Raw genomic sequence first — 21,867 nt, forward strand, 5'->3', positions numbered from 1 at the left:
AGGGGGTATGCCGTGGAGCAGATTGGGCTGTGGCTTGGCTGTTGTCAAGGCTGGCCAGGTTCGTCAGAGAGACGCCGTGCCGATCTGCGGCTTCAGATCACAGCCAGCCGTGCAAAGTATGGGCACGTGACTACCTTATTATCTGAAATGCGTTTGATTGCTTTGCATGAATGCTGCCGCCGGCATTTGGCGAGACAAACTACTTGCATCGCGAAAGTCATGGCTGCAAACGCATATGACTTGCATCTTGCAGATTTTATTTTCATGTCCCCCGCTGACGAGCAGGGTGTGTGACCAGCAAAACTGCTAATCAGGGAGCTTTCAATATCCGGAGGCAAAGACCAGGCCTCATGCGGTCCTCTCGATTCGTTGCGTGACGGGAATTATGGCGTTGACACATGGCGGGTAAAGCAGTGTCAACACTTACCTGTAAGACATTATATCATGACTGGGTGGTTGAAGGTCAGTAAGAGGTTAAACATTTCACACTGAGGAAACTCTACATCCGGTTAATGCGGTACATGTTCCCGCCACTTTCTATAAAGCTGAGGGTGTTCAGGCTTCACGAAAAACATAATATTGTTCGAGAATAACGTGAGATATCGGCAATACTCGACGTTAATAGGCGCACCGCATCAAGTGCATACCGCAAAGTAAAAGTTTTGAAGCCGTGTTCACCGTTGCTTCACTAAGGTTTACTACACTGCATGCTTAAATGAGCACCGCGACTGTCAGTGGCACTTTGTGGCACTTAACAAATGTCTCGGTAGCCTTCCTGGAGATTGGAGGTGCCACTCCTAATTTTGCGGCTGTTATTACCTCCGGCGTCAAAATGGTTGATACTTTTGGGATTGGTGCATGTGTTCCAACGTTTTTTGGGTGGCTGTTTACACCTTGTTATGCTCTCCGCTGCCTTTTAAAGCCCAGCTACGTGAGCATCTAATATGCGTTATCCATGCTCTGGCACCATATCAACGCGTTACACCAAAGAAGAAAACGCCAAATAAAGCCAGCAAAATGCAGTCTTGCGGTACTGCACAACCCATGCGTCACTCCACACAACCGGACTGCGATCCATAGTTTGCCGTGGAGTCTAACCTCATTCGAAAGGCAATGTTTATCCTTTCCTAAAAAGGGTCGTTTTAGTTCCTGACGACGGCCAAGCCGTGTCAGTTATTTGACTCGGTAAGTTAGTAATGACACGGTTTTAATCACCCGGCATAGCTAAATGACGGGTAGCACATTAAACAAGCAATTTAAAGCCCAGGGACGTTAGTAGCACATACCTCCAGCTCGGAAGGGGTCTAGGCTTTCGGCCAGCTCCCTCCCTTCCCAGTGATGTTAGCAGCACATACCTCCAGCTCGGAAGGGGTCTAGGCTTTCGGCTAGCTCCTTACCCTCCCCAGTTCCCTCGAGGCCCTCATTCTACGGCATTTTAAAATGCTTTTGTGTTTGCTACTTCTTAATAACCGTGAAACCCAGCTGCTATGCGAAGCCCAGCTGCTGCTGTATATTGCGGCTTTGCCTTCCGGGATGCGTCGACATAATAAACGCATACCACCCTACACACGCCTTGCTCATTGAGGTGAACCGTTGCGGCTTTGGGCTGCGGGATGCGTCGACATAGTACAGGCTTCCCTGCGGCGGCACGGAAATCGGCGCACCTGGATGCGTGCATCCGGCAACCTTGCTCCAACATACTGACGTGTGACCGTGTACCATGTGCTTAAGTGTTTTATTGTCAATACCCGCGTGCGCGCGTGCCTGCGTGCGTGTGTGTACGTGTGCGTGCGTGTGTGGGTGTGCATTTACGTGTGCGCATGCGTGCGAGCTCGTCTGTAAAACTTGCCTTAAAACCAGGATAGCCAATTTATGGACGTTAAAAAAATGCTGGTTGATTGATTGAAGGCAGCTATGGAGGTTGCTGATAGTGCAGTAGTTGACGCGTCTGCGTTAAGCACTGCGCGTGTGGGAAACCAGAGGTACGGGGCTCGATTCCCCGCGGTATCCGCCCTTCCTGGCAGGGTGAGAGGCAGGCGACGTCATTAGCGTGGCCTCAGCAGCGTGCGTCGAACAGCCTAAACGACGATGAAAATTGCTGCGAGTTTCTCGAACAAGGGAAATGGCCACCGAGAATCTTTTCAGAGGTCGGCCAGATCAGATCTGCTCTATCGGCAAAGCTGCAGCATATTGCTGGCTCTCGCATCGCATATCGATCATACACGCCGGGATGGCAGTGGTTCTCGAAGACTCAGTTTGAAGTAATTGCCGTTCGCGGTATGCACGGTATCTAGGCAGAACGGACGACGCGGGGCGTCCACAGGCCACCAGTCAGGATCTGACAGGATTGAGAGCTGCGCATCCACATTAATGACACTGTGTCGGAGAACGGCTCAATGAAAGTCATGGACCTGGCTGCCTCAGGACAACGTGACGCTGCTTCGGAGGCAGGGCACCTATGAGATGCTGGCCCCCTGGCAGTGCGAAGCCCTCCGGCTCCCGGCGTACTCTCCTGGCTAGTACCTATATGAATGCTCCCGGCGAACTCCCTGGCTGGTACCTATACGACTGTTCCCGGCGTTCTCCCCTAGCTGGTACCTATACGACTGTTCCTGGGGTACTCCCCCAGCTGGTACCTATACGACCGTTCCCAGTATACTCCCCTGGCTGGTGCTTATACGACTGTTCCTGGGGTACTTCCCTGGCTGGTGCCTATACGACTGTTCCTGGGGTACCCCCCTGGCTGGTGCCTATACGACTGTTCCCGGCGTACTCCCCCAGCTGGTACCTATACGACTGTTCCTGAGGTACTCCCCCAGCTGGTACCTATACGACTGTTCACGGCGTACTCCCCTGGCTGGTGCCTATACGACTGCTCCCAGTGTACTACCCTGGCTGGTGCCCATACGAATGTTCCCGGCGTACTCCCCTGACTGGTGCCTATACGACTGTTCCCAGTGTACTCCCTGGTTGGTGCCTATATGACTGTTTTCAGTGTACTCCTATGGGTGGTGCCTATACGACTGTTCCCAGTACACTCCCCTGGCTGGTGCCTATACGACTGTTTCCGGCGAACTCCCCTGGCAAGTGCCTATGTCCTATGCGACTGTCGTTCTCAAAGGCCAATGAGAGTATCAGGTGCCGCCGGTTCGCCAGCAAGGAGGGCGTTAATAAAGCATACGACACCGATCTGAAGCGCTTGCCCAACACAGGCGTTAGTGGCGAATTGAAGGACTCGTCAACGGGTGGCGGAAATACGTGGAGGTCGAGCGGGACTGTGTGGAGAGGCAAATGTCCAGGACTTCTAAAGCATTTAACAGAATCCAGCTAAGCCACTTTGATTTCAAAATATAAACCCGCATATATATATATATATATATATATATATATATATATATATATATATATATATATATATATATATGTATATATTTGCAGTTCGAAGGCTCTTGTGCGGCGGCTGCTCTCTCAGGAATCCATTAATCACTTGCCATCCTATAGCCTTAACGCCAATGCCACCTGGCGCTCATCCACTCCGCTGTCATCTATACGGCTGTATTTGACAAGCGTCGACAGCTTGAGCAGATTCTTTCAATGAAATATCGCTGTCAGTTTCCAGCTGACCACCGAGCCCCAGAAACGGACCAATGCTGACGCGACATCCGCGTCGGCATTGGCCAGCTCTGATTGGTTGAGGGCTTAGTCGGGTGGGCGCCGCTTTAAGCAGATCTTGATTTTGCGCGTTGGCAACGCCGTGTGACCTTTGGTGTTGCCAACGTCCCGGAGCAAGCTGTTGGTAGGCGGGAAGGTGGGTGGCCGCGCAGCAAGTAGTTGGGTGCGGCGCGCCTGCTTCGCTGCGGGGTCGGCGGCATCCGAAGAGCGCTGGGTCAGTTCGCAGTGACCACATCAGGCGACAGACGCAATATACGTACGTTTGTTGGTGACAGCAACGAATACGCCGCGCACCAGTGGAGCTACGCACAAGACATTGGCGCGCGCGGCTGGTGGCGCCGAACGCCAGATGTCTAGGTGTAGTTGCTTTTTCGTATGGGACTGCCTTTATTGCTGCTTTTCTGGTGCTTTCAGCGCAATGAGTGGGGACGGATATGCACATTGCGTGACCAAGGCGCTTAAATCACACAGAGGCTCCATCCGGCTGAGCTGAATGCGTCGGCTCGTTGCTGCGCACGGAGTGTTTCTGCAGATTCATAGAACGGCGATAAAGTTAATTCTTGAGAAATTGATGAGTAGGGCCGGGGGAGAGTCCATGTGGTTCGTTCTCAAAGGTCAGGCTGCTGGCACCCACCATTGAGCACTGTAGTACCATGGCTTATTGTCAAGAATTTGCAATACCGTGCGACACATGACCCGCATCTCCATTCATATGAGCACTGCAAAGCTATGAGTTGTGGAGGCCGGGTCTCGCTGAGCCGGCTTGAAAATTAGTATTGTCGTGGTCATGTTTCATTCTGGATGACGATGGCTGTGTAATGCCAGGTTGCCGTGCGATGCCCTGTCATGCGATATGGATCCGTTGTCCGTGCTCACACATTGAGGGCCACTCAGAGTATAAAAGGTAGTACGGCTATAATGTGTGTCATCTTGATCATCTGTGCCTATCTTCCGCCCAGGCTCTTATCTCGTTTTTTAGCGATTTGTGGTCGAACAAGTCGGCAATCGCATTTTGTCCCTTTCGTTCCCTTTCCAAGAATGGCCGTGTTGTTCGAAAACGGAGAACCGAAAGGCGTAAGCAATATTTGGCATCGATTGTTTAAAGGTATTTGGGCGTAGGCAGAATGAGCGAGCATAACGAGAGCATAGCTCCTCAAGGCAGTTTTCAGCCCTGTGGAATTCTGAACGTATGAAATATTGTCATCCTTGCGCTTTATCCTCGGATATAACGCCATGGTTATAGCAACTACAGATGCCATCGCCATAATGCAAACCTCATGAAGTGTTGCTAGCTCACCTCCCACCGTATGTCCACAGCTTGATACATGTATCTCGCCGAAGTCAGAAAGCCTTTGGCGAATAGGAAGATGTGGTGCGAATCAGAAGATTATCATATCGCTATATGTGGTCTATTTCAAAGGCAAACCATTGGGGAAAACGAGAATGGAGTATCTTCCCTTTACGGAAACACATAGTTGCGGACACATGCAAGAGAAAATGCTTACGCGGTCAAAAGCCACCTTTCCAGGCCACGATTGTAAAAAGGACACCATTCGACCAGTAGTGGTAGATATGCCGGAGACAAACAAGTATGGGGTATGTGGGCCATGGGCGTCGTGACCCACGGTTCAAAAAAGTGGTTCACGATGTCGATGACCCCATGTGGAATAGTTCCCTCACCTTCAGAACACAATATGGCTCAGTCCCCTCCAAATTACCAAGTGGGGAAGTCCTCCCTCCAAAACGCCATGTGGTACAGTCCCCCTCCAAAACGTCATGCGGAGCAGCCCCCCCTCTCCAAAACGCCATGTGGTACAGTCCCCCTCCAAAACGTCATGCGGAGCAGCCCCCCCTCTCCAAAACGCCATGTGGTACAGTCCCCCTCCAAAACGCCATGTGGTACAGTCCCCCTCCAAAACGCCATGTGGAGCAGCCCCCCCCCCTCTCTCCAAAACGCTGTGTGGTGCAGTCCTCCCTCTAAAATGCCATTTGGTACAGTGCCTCCTTCAAAACACCTTGTGGAGCAGTCCCTTCCACCGGTCAGGCCATGTTTGTCGTCACGACGAATGCCGCCGCCAAGCTGCGCGGTTTGTACGCGACGAGCGCCGCTCCCGCCGAGACGCTGCCGGTGACCCTGTGACGCTGCCGTGACCCTGTGACGCTGCCGTTACCCTGTGACGCTGCCGGTGACCCCGTGATGCTGCCTGTGACCCTGTGACGCTGCCGGTGACCTTGTGACGCTGCCGCGACCCTGTGACGCTGCCGGTGACCATGTGACGCTGCCGGTGACCCTGTGACGCTGCCCGTGACCCTGTGACGCTGCCGGTGACCCTGTGACGCGGCCCGTGACCCTGTGACGCTGCCGTGACCCTGTGACGCGGCCCGTGACCCTGTGACGCGGCCCGTGACCCTGTGACGCTGCCGTGACCCTGTGACGCTGCCCGTGACCCTGTGACGCGGCCCGTGACCCTGTGACGCTGCCCGTGACCCTGTGACGCTGTCCGTGACCCTGTGACGCTGCCGGTGACCCTGTGACGCTGTCCGTGACCCTGTGACGCTGCCGGTGACCCCGTGATGCTGCCTATGACCCTGTGACGCTGCCGGTGACCCTGTGACGTCATCACTAGGGTAGCGGCAGCAGCGACCTGAGACCGCGGTGGGACGCCCGTTAGACGGCCGCGTACAGTGCGGGGTTCTCTCCCCGCAGCCGGACGTCCCAGTTCTGTGAAAGTGACGCTATATCGACTCGTATGTGCAGCAAGTGCACTGGGTCGGTCCTACTGATATACAAGTCGCCCATGTAAATGCATCCTGCTGCTCAGTTTATCACCTCCTGCCGGCGCGTTGTTTTGGCTCGTGTTTAGCGTACGGAAGCATGCTCAATCAGTCGCGCGGCCATATAAACCCGCAGGACCTGGAGGCGCAGTACCGCCCCCCCCCCCCCTTCACGTCTGTCTGAGGCCCGGCGTCCGGACCGGCAGGTGATTCAGGAGATCGCCAACCAGGAGCAGGCCATCGCCGACCTGAAGCAGGCCATCGACGACCTGGAGCGGCCACTGATGGTGGCGCAGTCCCGCACGTACAGGCGCGGCTTCAGGCCGAACGTCGAGGAGTCCCGCGACCACCCGCAGTGCAGGTCGGTCGCACCTCCCGCCCGGCCAGCAGCGCGCCCAGGAGGGCTGTGCAGGGAGCACGTTGTGGTGGGCGATTGCAGATCTTGAGGGGAGGGAAAGGCAGGTGGGAATGTGGCTGTTCACTCCGGCACAGCCTTGGCGCACCCGTTCTTTGAGCGACACCAGAAATTGGTTTACTTTGAAAGCCAGGTGTGGGCGGCGTACCCACACTGGCCCGAATGCATAGGTAATGACAAAGGGCTGGCATAGTTTGGCTGGCGCTTGGCGGCACTGGTATTACTTGAACTGAATTGGTTCAGTGCAGGAAAGCATGTCCTGGTACTGCACCAACAGACCACTGGCACAGGCGGATCCGTACACCCCTCCAGCGCCTTCGGCACCGCCGGACCGAAGGATGGCGTTGGGAGAGAGCACGGCACAGGACAAACTAGCAAGCAAGAGAACAAGGAACGCCTCCTGCCGCTACGTTAACCACCGTGCGCTAAAATCGTTGGGCGATGAATTACGTGATGGATAGCACATACGTTTGTGAGCAGCCGCGGCCACCGATAAGCTGCTGCTACGCGCAGAAATGCGGCCTACATTCCGTGATATACCGTAAACTTCAAGAGTGAATCTTGATGAAGTTTGCAGCGAAGTGATTATAGGTCTTGGACTAACTTGTCAATGGAATTGTACGAGAGCTGAAGGCCTCAGGTTGAAGCCTGGTGGCAAGATAGATAGATCGGTTGTTTGGGTTTTGATAGAGAACGAAATGAGGCCAGAGATCCTTGAACTACCAGACTCCAGCTGAAGATCGCTTGCAGGAAGCTTACTGACTCCGTGCAATCTCATAGCCGATATTCATCACAGCCCTTAAGCCAGGACGTTGACAGCAGGCTCGAACTGTATCTGCCAGCTCCCTGCGATTGACTGCAATCTCAGTTCTGAAACTGTGAAAGCAATTCGCAATTATTGGTTTCCGGTTGCAACCGATGTCGCGGATCCAGCAGACGGGGCCAAAGGGGTTCTTCTCGGAGTGATTGTATAGCGAAACGCACAGTCTGGTATAGCCAACCTCTGCCGCATTGCCTCCACGGTTGGTCGCTGCGGCGTGAGCGGGTGAGGCACCACAGGTGCCAGCTGATGGGGACATCGGTTTGCGCGTGCATGCCTCTCCCTGACCCGCCACCGGTGGCGTCGGTGCGCGGGGGTCAATCAAGCGCGGAGTTTTGAGCAGACATGGTGCAGGCTGCAGATGCTGGGTCCGCGACCGACGGTGGGGCAGGTGTAGTGATGGGACTGGGACAGGGCTGGAAATGGGGCCGCTGCCAGCACCCCAGTCACACCGTGGAACTGTGGCCGTCAGTGGGACTGGACCGATGGTGGGACTGGGGCCAATGGTGGGGCTGGATTGATGGTGGGACTTGGTCGGTGATGGGACTGGGGCCGATGGTGGGGCTGGATCGATGGTGGGACTTGGTCGGTGATGGGACTGGGGCCGATGGTGGGGCTGGATCGATGGTGGGACTTGGTCGGTGATGGGACTGGGGCCGATGGTGTCGTCGCTCGCGGGCAGGCCGGCTGGCCGCCGGCTGGGCCACCGGCTGGGCCGCGCTTCAGGAGGCCATGTGCCGTCGCTCGCGGGCAGGCCGGCTGGCCGCCGGCTGGGCCACCGGCTGGGCCGCGCTTCAGGAGGCCATGTGCCGTCGCTCGCGGGCAGGCCGGCTGGCCGCCGGCTGGGCCACCGGCTGGGCCGCGCTTCAGGAGGCCATGTGCCGTCGCTCGCGGGCAGGCCGGCTGGCCGCCGGCTGGGCCGCGCTGCGCTCGGGCGGTCGCCGGAGAGTTAGCGGCTCGCTGCACGGAAACGACCACCGTCAGCGTCGCTCTGTCGCCGTGTCGATGGCGCGCGTGTCAGGCGGCGATGCTGGCGACTGGACCGGGACCGAGACACCAGTGGTTCCAGGCGGTGGTGATGGAGACGGGACCGGGACTGAGACACCAGCCGGGCCGCGCGACGTCGGCAGTCGACAGCAGTGGCTGCTGGGGTGACGGGCGAGCGGTTGCTGCTCGCGCCGGTGTCCTTGGAAGCAGTCGCGTCGAGTGGTGCGTTGACGTTTTCCGAGACGTAAGTTTGCATCAAAGATGCATTTCCAATTAATGCTATTTATTATCGGGGCTAAACGATGCGTTCAGCATCTAAGAAATTATGGCGTCGGCATTCTCAGCGCCGATCGCTGAAAGGGACGACGCAGTTCTCGGCCGGAAGCAAGGCTCAAACCCCACACCCTCCAGTAGACGGTCGCGTGGCAAACGGCCTTCGAGTTGAGCTACGCTATCCGCTTGCAGACTCAGTGACGTAATTCTCGCACTACGGGTATCCTGATCAGCTTCCGGCAGGCTGCTGAGAATAACTGCAGAACCACTCAACACATGATCCTGATTTTGTTGTAGGTAACGTTGTAACATTGGTACGCATTCTGTTGATTTGAATACACTGCCTTTCACTTTTCACCAGTAATGGTATTTCTATTCACTTTTTCCTTTTCACAACTAATCACGTCTTTGTGAGAGTGACGGCCACGGCATTTCTCGTTCAGATAATGTACAAGATAGCGCGGAATAGCAGACGTTTTTAGTAGAATATGCCCTAATAAAATTATTTTGTATTTATTTGCGGCGCCTGGTAGCACTTTTTCGATATTGTAACCGCAACTAGGTCTGGTCGTCCAAGAGCGGACTACGTCAAGTGAGCCAATTTAAAGAAAAAAAATATATTCACCGGAATGACATTGGGGTTATTGATGTTCAATTTGATGAACTCGTTCGACATGGTTTGGTCATTTCAAAAGATCTTTCATTCCATTTGATAAGTCAAAACGGCATATTCTGTCCCGATCGATCAGCTGTTTGGAGCGACTGCATTCCGATCCACCCATCCGTGACAGGGTGGGTTCGAGTCGCTTCAGGCGCGCGCTGTTTGACCTTGACTGGTATGGCTTGCGGCCGGTGGCAGCAGTCGTGCCAAAGGTCAGGTGACGTCAGAGGACGGGACTGACCGTGCATTGCGGCACGAGTGCACAATCGGATGGTAGGGATCAGGGCTTATACAACAAACGCTGCTTAACGTGAGGTCTGATCCCATGAATGCTCCCATTCAAAAGGGTCGGAATAAATCTTTAAAAGTGCTGTCCAGCTCAGTTTCTGTTATTTTCACGCCACGCTCAGTTCTACCCATTACGGGATGCAGCCTGTGCTCATCATGCCTGACCTGACTTGACATCACCCGGTTCGCACCCACCGATAGGTCACTGTCGGTATGTGCTTCGAGGCGCTAAACCTTGCTCCACGCCGGTCTCTTCTCGGTCGTGGTATGCGGCTCTGAGGACAAGGAGGTAACCTAGTCACTAGTTCTACTCCTGACAGGTCACCTCCCCCGATGTTCGTTGCCTCGGACCATATGCAGTTCTGATGGGCAGGGGGTACCCGTTGCCGTGTTCTACTTGGCTGTACTGTGCCTAGTTCTCGAGAAAACACGTGTCTGTTAGTGTCGCTCGTCTTTTACAGGGGCGCCAAAGGCCGCTCTAGCAAAAGTTTAAGCCATGCGTTTGATGTGTGCGTAAGCTCGGACGTTTCACTGCGGGGACCTGGAAGGAACTCGTGGATGCAGCCCGTGGGAAATCGGGCAGAGGTCGTCCATCATGACTCATGTGCCGGTCTGTGCGGCTCTGGCGGCTACAACGCCCGCAGCGATCAACGTCGGCTTCTAGTCCAGGGGTATGAGCGCCGGTCTGTGCGGCTCTGGCGGCTACAACGCCCGCGGCAATCAACGTCGGCTTCTAGTCCAGGGATATGACTGGACTTCTCTGGTCAGTAGACACCAGGTTTACTTCGCCTCCGTTGCATAATATGTATTAGCTAGTCGTACTTCAATTTCGTCAACAGAGAAAAATGACCGACATTTCTGTATAAGGTTTAAGCTTTTCTGTTTGATTTTGTTAAATGCCTATGTGCAGAGCCGTCGTCGTGTTTGTAATTTGTGTGAACAATACTATGCCAAAAAGGCGTTGGTGTTTGCAATGTTGTTTCATGTTCGTCGGAAAAAGCCGTTCTATTAAGGGTTTACACATTGTCGAATGCGGTCAAAGCTCCACTTAAGGTCACCAAACCAATTTGCTGACTACAGCGATGAGCTTCATCCTGTGTTCCTGCATGAGTACGATCCCAAACCACACCGATCTCAGAAAAAGACTCCGCATTGCAGATCAACAATGTGTAACATAAACTGCAGCATACGTTGCGCGCCAAAGTAAACAGGTGCGCGAGTTGCCACCAGGACTGGCCAAGCACAGATGTGGGCGGTGTTCGTCCGGTGTCACCAGTCATCACTGCTGGCAGCTGACAGCCAGCGCGGTGCCTGACCGACGCGCAGATAACTGGCAGCTGACAGCCAGCGCAGTGCCTGACCGACGCGCAGAAAAGTCGGCATCCCGAACCGGCGCAGACCGGCTGAAGGCCCTGAAGAGGCCGCTGAAGGCCCTGAAGAGACCGCTGAAGGCCCTGAAGAGACCACTGAAGGCCCTGAAGAGACCGTTAAAGGCCCTGAAGAGACCACTGAAGGCCCTGAAGAGACCGCTGAAGGCCCTGAAGAGACCAGCTGAAGGTCCTGAAGAGACCGGCTGGAGGCCCCGAAGAGACCGACTGAAGGCCCTGAAGAGACCGGCTGAAGGCCATGCCATTTGTGGCTGTGTAAAGCTGAAACGAATGCCAGAGATGTTAACACGGCATGGTGTACCACGCTCCTCGGCGACGCTTCGACCTCGTGGGTGCTCATTGTTTTCCATGGTAAAATTAGTAAAGCTTCTTACGGTTTGCAAGCCCAAACGTTTTCGAATCGATCCATTCAGCCTGGCAGTCCCTAGTGCCATCGGATGTGTATCTATTTTTTAAGTGTTGGAGAAATTCATGGAGCAGGTTGGGTACAGTTGCAAAGTTGGACTGCCTGGCTCAGGGCGGACAATTTCTCTGTTAATATTGGGATATAAATCGTTCTTGGATTTCAGTCTTCGCCGCTGTGCATGGTCCTGTTGTCCACGAGAAGAGGACATAAGTGCGTTGTTGTTATATTATTACGCTGTAAGTGCTTCTCCAGCTGCCAAAAATGTCCTCGCCCCCGGCTCGCGTTTGCCTAGGAAGGTGTTTTAAGCCCCTCCCCCCCACGCCATCGGAGCTTCTGGAACGACTTAAGAAGGGCTCTGGGTATGTCCAACAAACGTTCAGAACGATGCTTGACAGATGACCATTTGATCTCATTTTGGGAACAGATTAATAGGACATGTGGCCGTATCACAGATTACATCACCAGTGAAGGCGGCCACGGGCCTTGCCCCGCTATGCTCGGTATTATTTTACACGGAACAAGGACTGCATGCATTGTTTGAAGTATTGTTACCCCGCATATACTTTCAACAAACACGACAGCTCCAATCTCTTCGTGTGCGTTGCAAGCAGCAGTTCGCACACACACCTTTCTGCTTCTTGTTTTATTTGTGACGCCATTTCCCAAATTGTCGGGGTGTTCGCCAGCCAGGCCAATCATAATCATTGGTTTCACTTTATGTAACCGACTTAGGCCGTGCGAGATAATCATAGCGGTTGCGATCATAAGTGATTTGTGCGGCCTATTCGTGATCGTCAGTCAAGATTAACAAGGTTTTCAAACCCATACCATCTGGCTAGCTCATCAGAGCTAATAGTGGTCGTGAGACCAAGAGGAGCGAGACACGTATGTCTGATGAGGTGGGCTAACATGAACCTGACTTGACTGACCTGACCTAGCTTGACCTTGAACCGCAATCCTTATGAACGTTATGGCCTGCTTCTGCCGTGAGTGTCTTATGTTTGGTTCAGGGCTTTCCCACCATTAGTGCGGATCTGCAGGGCGCCAGGTCACATTAATTGAGGATTTAGAGGAATTTTCTGTCGCCTGTGACGTCGCCATGTGTGTAACTGTAGTCAGCTGGGCGTTTCCCGGGTTACATTGACCTGGGTGGTCGATGGCCTCCTCCTCCCTCCTCCCCCCCCCCCCCCCTCTCGCCATTCTTCCCGACCGACAATTAGATTTTGAGATAGCGGGGGCGGCGGCGGTGGGGGGTTAAGTAGCCCCATAGCGATCGCAGTCGGCGTAATACCCCGTGGGGTGTTCCTCGTTACGGACTGGTTACTAAGGCAGCACTTAATTGAAGCGTGACGTGGCGCCGAAACCTTATCCAACATCCACAGCGGTCCATCAGCCGTGTAGTCCAAACACCAGCCACCGGCTACATTCGTCGTGTCGCTAATGGAGCGGCCGATGGCGCTGCTTACCGTAACTCACCCCCGGCCGTCGTCCGCCTGCCCACCTGCCAAGTTCAGGGGCACCGCCGGCTCAGGCGGGCCGGCCGGCCGCCGTTTGTCGACGCCCGCTCGCAACAACGGCGGCAACGGGCATCGGCGGCGACCCTGCCGCCTGGGCGGGGCGGCGCCGTGTGGACGGTGCTGGCACGCCGCCGGCACGCGAGCGACGCGTCTTCGTGCCGGTGGTGAGAGGGCGGCAGCCGGCCGGTGGCCCCCTCTCATCCCGGCCCGCGCCGCTCCCCGGCCCGGCGCGGATACGTGGTCGCTCGAGGCGTCCACACCGACTGCCTTACTGACTGACTGACTGCTGTTGACTGTTGACTGGCCTCGGCGCCGTCGCCGGCGCTTGCACATGACGAGGGCTTTCCTTGGCCTCAGGGCCGGTCGTGGCTAGCCAGCTGTCAGGTCAGCCAGCCGCAGACGCCTGACTCCCGGGGTCCCAAGAGCAAAGCTGGTCACAATAGTTTAGCGAAATTCTCAAGGCCTCCCAGGCTTTGGAAAATTTCCCAGGATCTTGCCAGACAGTGCAGTTATCAGAGCATTGCTTTGGTATCATCTTACTATCCTGAAACTTTTCAAACTCTGGGAAATGACCATCAAAACTCATAACGACTATAAGCTCCCCCCAAATGTTGATTTGCTCTCCTTTTGTTTAGTGTTCTCCATTACTCAAAATATAGCGTCTTATCTAGAGTTTTCCCGACAAGATAGAGGCCACGTGATATGGATTCGGATTTTTTTCAGCCCCAGTGACTGGTTGAGTGAAGCGAGCGAACGAGCACACCCATTTGGGCGGTGCGCGCAGGGCTGACGCGCTGACATACCCTAGCCAAATTCAAACCCGAGTTTGACTTGTTTGCTTGTTTACATGGAACTCGTGAATGTCTCACTGTCGCGAAACGCACTGTATCGAGCCAGAGCTCAGCAAAATCGTTGAAGAATTAGGCAGTGCCTAGGCTTTCCTAGACCTCACAAAGCCGAATTGTTTTTGTTCATCGCCTTAAAATACAAATTGAAGATTGCACTCGATGATTTGGATGCTACTCCATCCAGCAAACGCAAGTACGTTTCTGTGGAGGAATGAATTACCTGACGAGGTAGTGCGCGGTTTGTGGGACAGGAGCTCCGGTGGAATCTCCTAAGGAAGAAGTTGATAATGTATTGATGTTTGTGAAACGCTATACATAAATGCTAGAGCGGAAAATAATCTCACAACCATTTCGTTTATGTGTTGCTGGATGCAGCACGTATCTACCTCAGAACAAAGAAAACAATGAATTTAAAAAAAAATGAAATCACTCACTGCGTTTGATCCGCGTTATGCGTGATTTCACTCCTAATTATAATAATCGATCTTCATTATGCCAGGAGACGCTGGTGGAACAGTGTTATTTGACAAGCAACGCTCATGCTGCAAGCCCGTGCGTTTCAAGCTGTGGTCATGGTTTCTCGTAATCATAAAGGCGCCATGGAACGTTGATTTTTGCAGTTTAGCCTTTGCTTGCCTGAAATAGTTTGGTTACCCAGCACCCGCTGGCATATCAAAGACCGATTATCATCAGCGTGAAATCACCAACTGACAATGCGAAGAAAAAAAACAGGAGATCATGGCCGTCTCTGGCTTTTTAAGAAATGAGGGAACCGTTGAAGTGGACTTGTTTTAATGGTATAAACAGTTCAAATGTGCAATTTAACAAATTGAAGATAGCCCATGTAGTAAATTTAACAACCGTACGCATCTCTAAGCGTGGCCGAGTAGGAACCGAAGTGGGTATCCTCAAGTGCGGGGTTCGAACCCGTGCGCATGCATTTTCCAGCGGCTATTTAGCCTTCCACTGATCGGCTAACGGTTCCCTGCGGATGTCCGACCGATGAACGCCATAGCTTGCTAATCGGCTCGCCGGAAACCGCCCGCTATGTTGCGTCGGAGCGGGCTGTCTTTTTGCATTCGTTCGCGGCCGGTCGGTCGTGCTGTGGTCAGTGCGTGCGGCGCTGGGACCACCGGCGGCTGTAGAGCCAGCGCGGCCGGCGCGCACCACGTCCTGTCATAACGTGAATGCGAAGACAAGGTGGAAGTGGTATGGCCGCCGGTAGCTGACTTTTAGTACTAAACTAGACTGCTTGGCGCTGTCCAGAAAAAATGCCCTCAGTAGAAGGTTTGGCGCCGGTTTTGGCGCCGCATGCGGACCGAATCATAGGAATAAATGTACTGTCCCAGCGAACCATTGTTTTGAAGGACAGTAACCGTGACTAAAGTGTCAGGCTCAACAGCACCACTTTAGCACATCCGTCTTGTTTTTGTCGCCTTCGTGTAGCCCATGAGTTAAAAAACACATCTTTTGGCGCTCGTCTTGGACTTTAGCACCGTAAGCGCCGAATGCCTTTGTGCTAGCATTACAAACAAATCTTATTGTTCGCTTCGGGTAAAGGGCCAAAGATATGTTTGGCATTAGCTGGCATGAAGTAGATATAATTATGCTGCCCTTATTCTAGATGCTCTGGACTATTATGACGTATTAATATGCTTCCATATACTTGTAATACAACATTTTCCATTTTCGAGTTCCGTGAAGACCCATGAACATCATACAACTTTCACTTGCTCTCACGAAGCAGCTTTAGTTAAGCGTTCTGTTCGACCTCGTACGACACTATTGAGGTGGGCCTGGGCGCCATTGTACTATGCCATGCTGATTTTTCACTCACAGCGCCTTCACAAAGCCACATTTAACGTCTTATGTGCAAAACATCCGAATGCATGTTGCGGGAGCAAATTAGGTGCACGAGCAGCAAATAACAGCAGAACACGGACATTCATGCAACTTCACGTTGAAAAACAGGAAGCTGACAGCGTGTTCATACGGTGCAGATTAGTCCTTCAATTATCAAAATGTGTCAGAAATTGCTATTTTTTATTTACAGAAACGTGTTAAGTCCAACATGAGCGCCAGAGCGGCGATTTACTCAATGCGTCTTACGGTGTCATAAGGTGGGCCTAGGCGCCATCCTGTTGACTGTCCCTGTTCAGCGCATCCAGTGAGCCTTTGGTCGGTGTTACATATGAAGAATTGCGGATTCCGCTTCCATGTATTCTTTTGGGACATTCCAGGCTGTCGTGCTTTTTCGATATCTCTGGACATTCCACACCCAGCTGTTCTTTCAGACATATTCTTTTGCGGGCATTCATATAGTAAGAGTTTCTTCATTCCAGATTTGTGTAATAAGAACTGTTTTTCCTTAAAAGTATGGGTGCAGCATTCGTTGAGCCGCTCTTGTATCACATGTTCTACCGCGATTTTAGCTTAAAAGCAGCGGTGGAGTTTCCTATTCAGCTGGGGCCGGGGGGGGGGGGGGCTCAAGGCCCCCCAACTTGGACTTCAGCCGCCCCCCCCCCCTGCGTTGGGAAGCAAGTGGGCAGCGTCCGGGGATTTTCCTGAAGTTCTGATCTCCAAAGGGGACCCCCTTACGTCCAAAGAGCCTAGTTGCAAAATGTTGAGCCTAAAAGCAGGGCCCCTCACAAAGTCTTGACCTTCAGTGAGAGCCCTCTCGTCCCAACGGCTGTTCACGCCTCTTAAGTGGCGTAGCCAGGATTTGGCCCAGGAGGAGGACAAATCGAGTAACTGGGGTCCTTCCAGTCTTGGGTCCCCCTCTTTGTCGCTGTTTTTGTTGTTGTTGTTTTTTTGCAAATGTCTTTCTACGAGGGTCTTGACATCCGTATAGCCCTGTGCTAAGGTTCAGATGCCTTAAGACAACCACCAGTGGAATACATGTCTGACAGAAACAGGGCTCTGACTTTTTATTTGTGACAACTTTTTTTGCTGAGGATGTTATTTTGATGGCTGGCGTCCGTTTTTATTCTTCAGAAGCCCTACGAGTGTCTTAAACTACCAAAAATTCTCAAAGGGCCCCCGCCACCTCCAGGGGAGGGGTATAGCTCCAAAATTATTCTCCATTGGTTACTCCAATGAGCAGCTTTAAGTTAAGAGAAGAAAAATCCCTTGAAGGCCTCTCCGGGATCCACACGAGCATCGATGGCAGTGGGCAGTACACAAGGCTGGTCGCGGGGAGCCCAGTCTTATGAGACGGGACCGTCGAAGACATCGGACACTCTGAAAAGGGGTGCTCGCAGGGAGCTCAGTCTCATGAGATGGGACCGTCGAAGACGTCGGGCACTCTGAAGAGGGATGGTCGCAGGGAGCTCAGTCTTATGAGACGGGGTGTGGAAGACATCGGGCGCTCTGAAAAGCTTTCAGGCTGCGCGTCTGCTGCGATTATGGAAAACTTTATGTATTCTCATTGCTGGTTTGCTTTTCTGTCAAACATCTGAGGAAGGATGCCAAAGGGCCGTTAAACCATCTGGCAATAATTGTATTGGAACGCATCTCATGACGAGAGGAATGACCCGCCCTTTTGACGATACAACGACAACCTTTCCATATACAGCGCCACAACTAGCCGCCAAAACTTCAAGGACCCTTTAACTGAACTTTATAGCGCCATCGCGTCGTATGAGGAATTTCCAATTTTCATAGATTGCCACCTACGGTACCAAAAGGCGTCGAACGCACCAGTTTTCTGGCCATGACCATTTCATTTTCGAAACAGCGTGAAGGTCATGGTGGTGCTTAGATTTCAAATGAATTGACATGACAGTAATTATGCATATGTGCCTCACTAAACCCATATCTATCTATTGCTAGATATGCTGCATTCATTTAAAAAAGTGCAAATTGCAGGTGCCAATATTACTGTCTCTGGAGCCAAAGTCCAGTTCACCTCAATTCTCGTCGCTCTGTTGATCTCTCTTGGCGCCCGTTGGTGAAATATCCGGTACAAGTACGTGATGAACAGCTGGCGGCATGCCCGCAGCGCATCACGTGTCTCGGGTGAGAGCTGAAGCACTACGCCGGCGGGGGCGCTTATGAGTGTCATCCTAGCGAAGCGACGCATGGTGGAGCACGTAGTTCTGCGATGTACCTGACAGTCTGCTGAGTGATGTCGCATTTTATTGCCTGCTACCTGCGTGCCAGATATATTGACCCTACGAGGTTTTTCACCATCGGTCCACGGAAAGCAGAGTCAAAGGTATTGGAGGAAATGCTTGTAATTTAGTATTGGTACTGGAGAAAGGCTGTGGGTTTCATAACATCTCGTCCGTAATGCTTAAATCGAATTAAAATCCAGGTAACGACGTTAGTGCACCTAAATATCTCTTTGAATAGGGATGCTGAGTTTCGTGGAGAGATATGAGTTAAGTTACACATCACGTTTTGTTCTGTACTGAGTTGGTGTATTACGGCGTTGTTACAAATGTTGGGCGTCACACTCTGTTCTATATTGCGTTTAAATGAATTAAGGCGTTGTTACAAAAGCTATATGCCTTGCTTCAACAGTTTGTAATTACGGTCGCCTAGCGGGATGCTGGCCGAGAAGTTATAGGCGGGCAAACTCCCTCATCACGTTAGCTGCGCAAAGTTTAGAATATCCTGAGAAGTTAACCTTCCCCAAAGACGAAAACCGGTGGTCCGTGAGCAGCTCTAAACCCAAACGGACGACGATGTGGTGAGTCCGCTGTCGACGTTGGCTCCAAGTGAGACCAACCAGGATGGGACTGCTAACCCTGAAGATAAATGACAGCCATGGCCGCGTCCATGCCAGTTCCTGTATTCGTATTGACAGCCCGAAAGCAGCCATGACATCCCTGCGCACGGCGCAAACCAGAGCAGTTACGCATGCAGGAACAAATCCGTGTCGGGTATTGTTTTGTATGTGATAACTGGGTCTTGAACGCAGAGCGCTTGTAGATTGTTTATAGCCTACTGTTTTTGTTTTGCATTTGGAGCGTAGTGCGGCGGTCAAGTCATGCGGTAACATCTCAGCCGCTCTTGTTTCATGTCGGAATATTTCACGTCGGACTATTTCAGTCTCACAGGGCAGCCGAGAGACTTTCGTGCCTCGGCCGCCAGTGCCAGATCGACCCCTGCCCCCCCCCCCCCTCCCGCCCCGTTTCGAGGTGAAGCTCCCTTGCCAATCTGGCCAGTGTGCCCGCTCTGGGACTGGTAGTCCTGGCTACAGCGGCATCGCTGGCCACACTGCAGTCTAGCTGAATAGCGAGGCCTCGATATGTCACCATGACGACGGAGGCTGGAGTGGACTCTCGTGGTATACTTGCAGCCATGCGCGATCGGAAACTGAGCTGGCCGCCCCTGGCCTGCCCTGCTGCCTAGAAAGCAGTGGAACCCGCTTTGGTGGTGGCAAAGCTTCTATCGAATTATTCTCTCAGTCCGCCTACCGTTCCGAATTTCAAGGTGAAGGATTTCGCCGGCGATATCTTGCCTTCCTGTTATCGGCCGCTGCTCGGTGGTCCTGGTAGCACCCGCTCAGCGCCAGTTACATATCTGTGCTCTCCGCCCGTCACCGGTCCGTTTACCAGGTTCCTACATTCCGTGTCTGAGCGGTTGAAGAAATCAATACAAGTATGCATACTTTTCCATTTTGTGGGTGCTCTACACCTTCCAGTTTATTTGAAAGGCCTTGTCCTATTTGCTTTCCAAATAATTATCCAAGCCAGCCCGTTACCAATCCTATACAGGTTTTGGGTGCCCGCTGTCCATGAGAAAACCGCAGCCGTGAAGACCTCCCTAAACCAACCGGCTGTACTGTCCCTCCACGCCTCGCTGCCAGTCACCACCCACGGGCGTCGGGGCCGAGCTGCGCCGTTAGCCACCCCGACCCGCCGCGCGCCGACCGCGATGAAAACAAACGACCCCATATCCGCCGAGACCGCCCGGCGCTGCCAGATGCCGGCGTCGGAGGCGGTCCTCGAACCGGGCCGTGGTCTGGTCCGCGGTCCAGCCGGCTGGGCGGCGAACCGTCCCCGGTGCAGCTCGGCGCACGTGACGCGCGGCACCGGACCGTGCTGCTGGCCGTGGCCGAACGACAGTCGCGACCGTGGTCTGACCGTTCTCTCGGCCGTAGTAGGGCCGTACGCGCGGGCGTAGCAGGGTCGTGTTCTCGGATGTGGAGCGTGCCTCGGCTGGAGCCGCGAATGAACGGCCGACTGCTGTCTGGCAGCTTGTGTGGGCTCGGACCCAGTCGCTGGTTGACGCATGCTGCGAGCCATTGGCGGGTGCTGGGATCGCCGTGCTGAGTCAGCGGCGGGCTGCACTGTGCACTGGCCTCAGAGCTAGTGCATCTGGTACTCCAAGCGGAGTGGGTGAGGTCATTCGTAGCGCATGAGATCAACAGCGTCAAGACGGTTTGTGGTAAAGCGCCAGATCTTTATTAGGTACATTTTGCCCAGATTCCATGGCAGCTTGGACACCAGGCTTCACTTCAGACGATCAGCAACTTTCGACTTTTTACCCACGCTCCGCTGACCTTGAGTTATTTCGGCCGGATGACGCCTGCTCAAAATATGATGGGGTGGTGATATGTTACGGGTGATGAGCATTGCCACTGTGACGCTGTAACCCCACTTGTCATATGAGCAGCAGCGTGCATGCACACTCAGTAACTCGCACGTGATTAATTCGACACGCGTAACAACTGACACGTGATTAGCACAGCGAATGCACGTAAAGCGTACGCTTAATCATTCGTCGATACAGTATACTGCACGAGGTGCAGTGCCACATTAGCCAGTGCCGTTCACGCACGCTCGTGAATACTTGTGGAAGGACTTTTCCGCGGCAAGAAAGCCTTTTAACTTGTCAGCGGGGTTGAAATTTGGTGCAGTATGCGGAAATACCTTCCTGACTTCACAAGCCCGCGGCACGGCGCAGGCAAATGCCAACAGACTTGACATGGTTAGCATTCTTATGTCGCCTTTGGTGCTAAAGAGATAGAAACGTGCGTGCATGTGTAAATGCGTGCATACATGATGTATTTTTATAATTTATTTATCATTTGCTGTCAAAAGTAATATCAGATAAGCTTGACATGGTACTCATGGTGTACAAAGAAAGCAAAAATGAATTAGACTTATTTCGGACTTGGTGCTTCTTCAGTATCGAGGATAACTAGGGAAGACTATGCTCGTAATAGGTATATCTGCCATTCATTCATTCTGGTTTTTATTTGCGTACTTTGAGCGTAAGGCTGTTGAAACTGGACAGCGCCAATGTTTTCAGCAGTATTGCGGAAACCAATTAATTGTTCGGCTGCTCTCCTCAGGAAACAAAAATATATTGTGTGCCAAAGCCTGTTCTACGAGAAAAGATATTAGTGTCAATTTCTCTTAAAAGAAAACAAGTCATGTCTTCTTTTCTTTATTAGAAAATAAGAGCCGTTTTCTTTGACTTTGTAATGCCAAGTATGATGCCAACCAATAAGGTTATCACCTGTGGTATTGCAAATAACAGCCTATTTCCACCCCACCCTTTCCCAGCTTGCCCCGCTCCATGAAAGCCCGGATGTGGCAGACAATATGGGAACAGGTTGTCACCAGGCCAGACAACAACATGATGTCAGAGAAAGAAAAGAAGAAAAGGAGACAACAGCGGCCAGGTTTAATGCAGGCATGGGCAATTCGAATGTCGGGGGGTTTCACTGGCCTGGAATCAAAATCCTGACAGAGCTAGCTAGAAATACCTAGATCAAGGACGCGTAGAGAACACACTCACCCACAAGAAGATGGTGTACCATTCCAGGATTACAGCAGCCAATGTCGTTCCGGATGAGTGTG

At 52.8% G+C, this 21,867-nt stretch overlaps 1 protein-coding gene across 1 annotated transcript in view; it reads left to right on the plus strand.

The window, feature by feature from the left end:
- The window catches only part of LOC119095814 (tektin-4), an 88,622-nt gene that overhangs the window by 46,848 nt on the left and 19,907 nt on the right, over window positions 1-21,867 (plus strand). Inside the window, exon 8 of the mRNA XM_037218667.1 lies at window positions 6,654-6,808. Within this exon, the coding sequence (XP_037074562.1) occupies window positions 6,654-6,808 (155 nt within the window). The remainder of the gene's footprint in view (window positions 1-6,653; window positions 6,809-21,867) is intronic.

This window comes from Pollicipes pollicipes, unplaced genomic scaffold (assembly GCF_011947565.3).
Source record: "Pollicipes pollicipes isolate AB1234 unplaced genomic scaffold, Ppol_2.1 Scaffold_4219;HRSCAF=4965_pilon_pilon_pilon, whole genome shotgun sequence".
Lineage (NCBI taxonomy): Eukaryota > Metazoa > Arthropoda > Thecostraca > Pollicipedomorpha > Pollicipedidae > Pollicipes > Pollicipes pollicipes.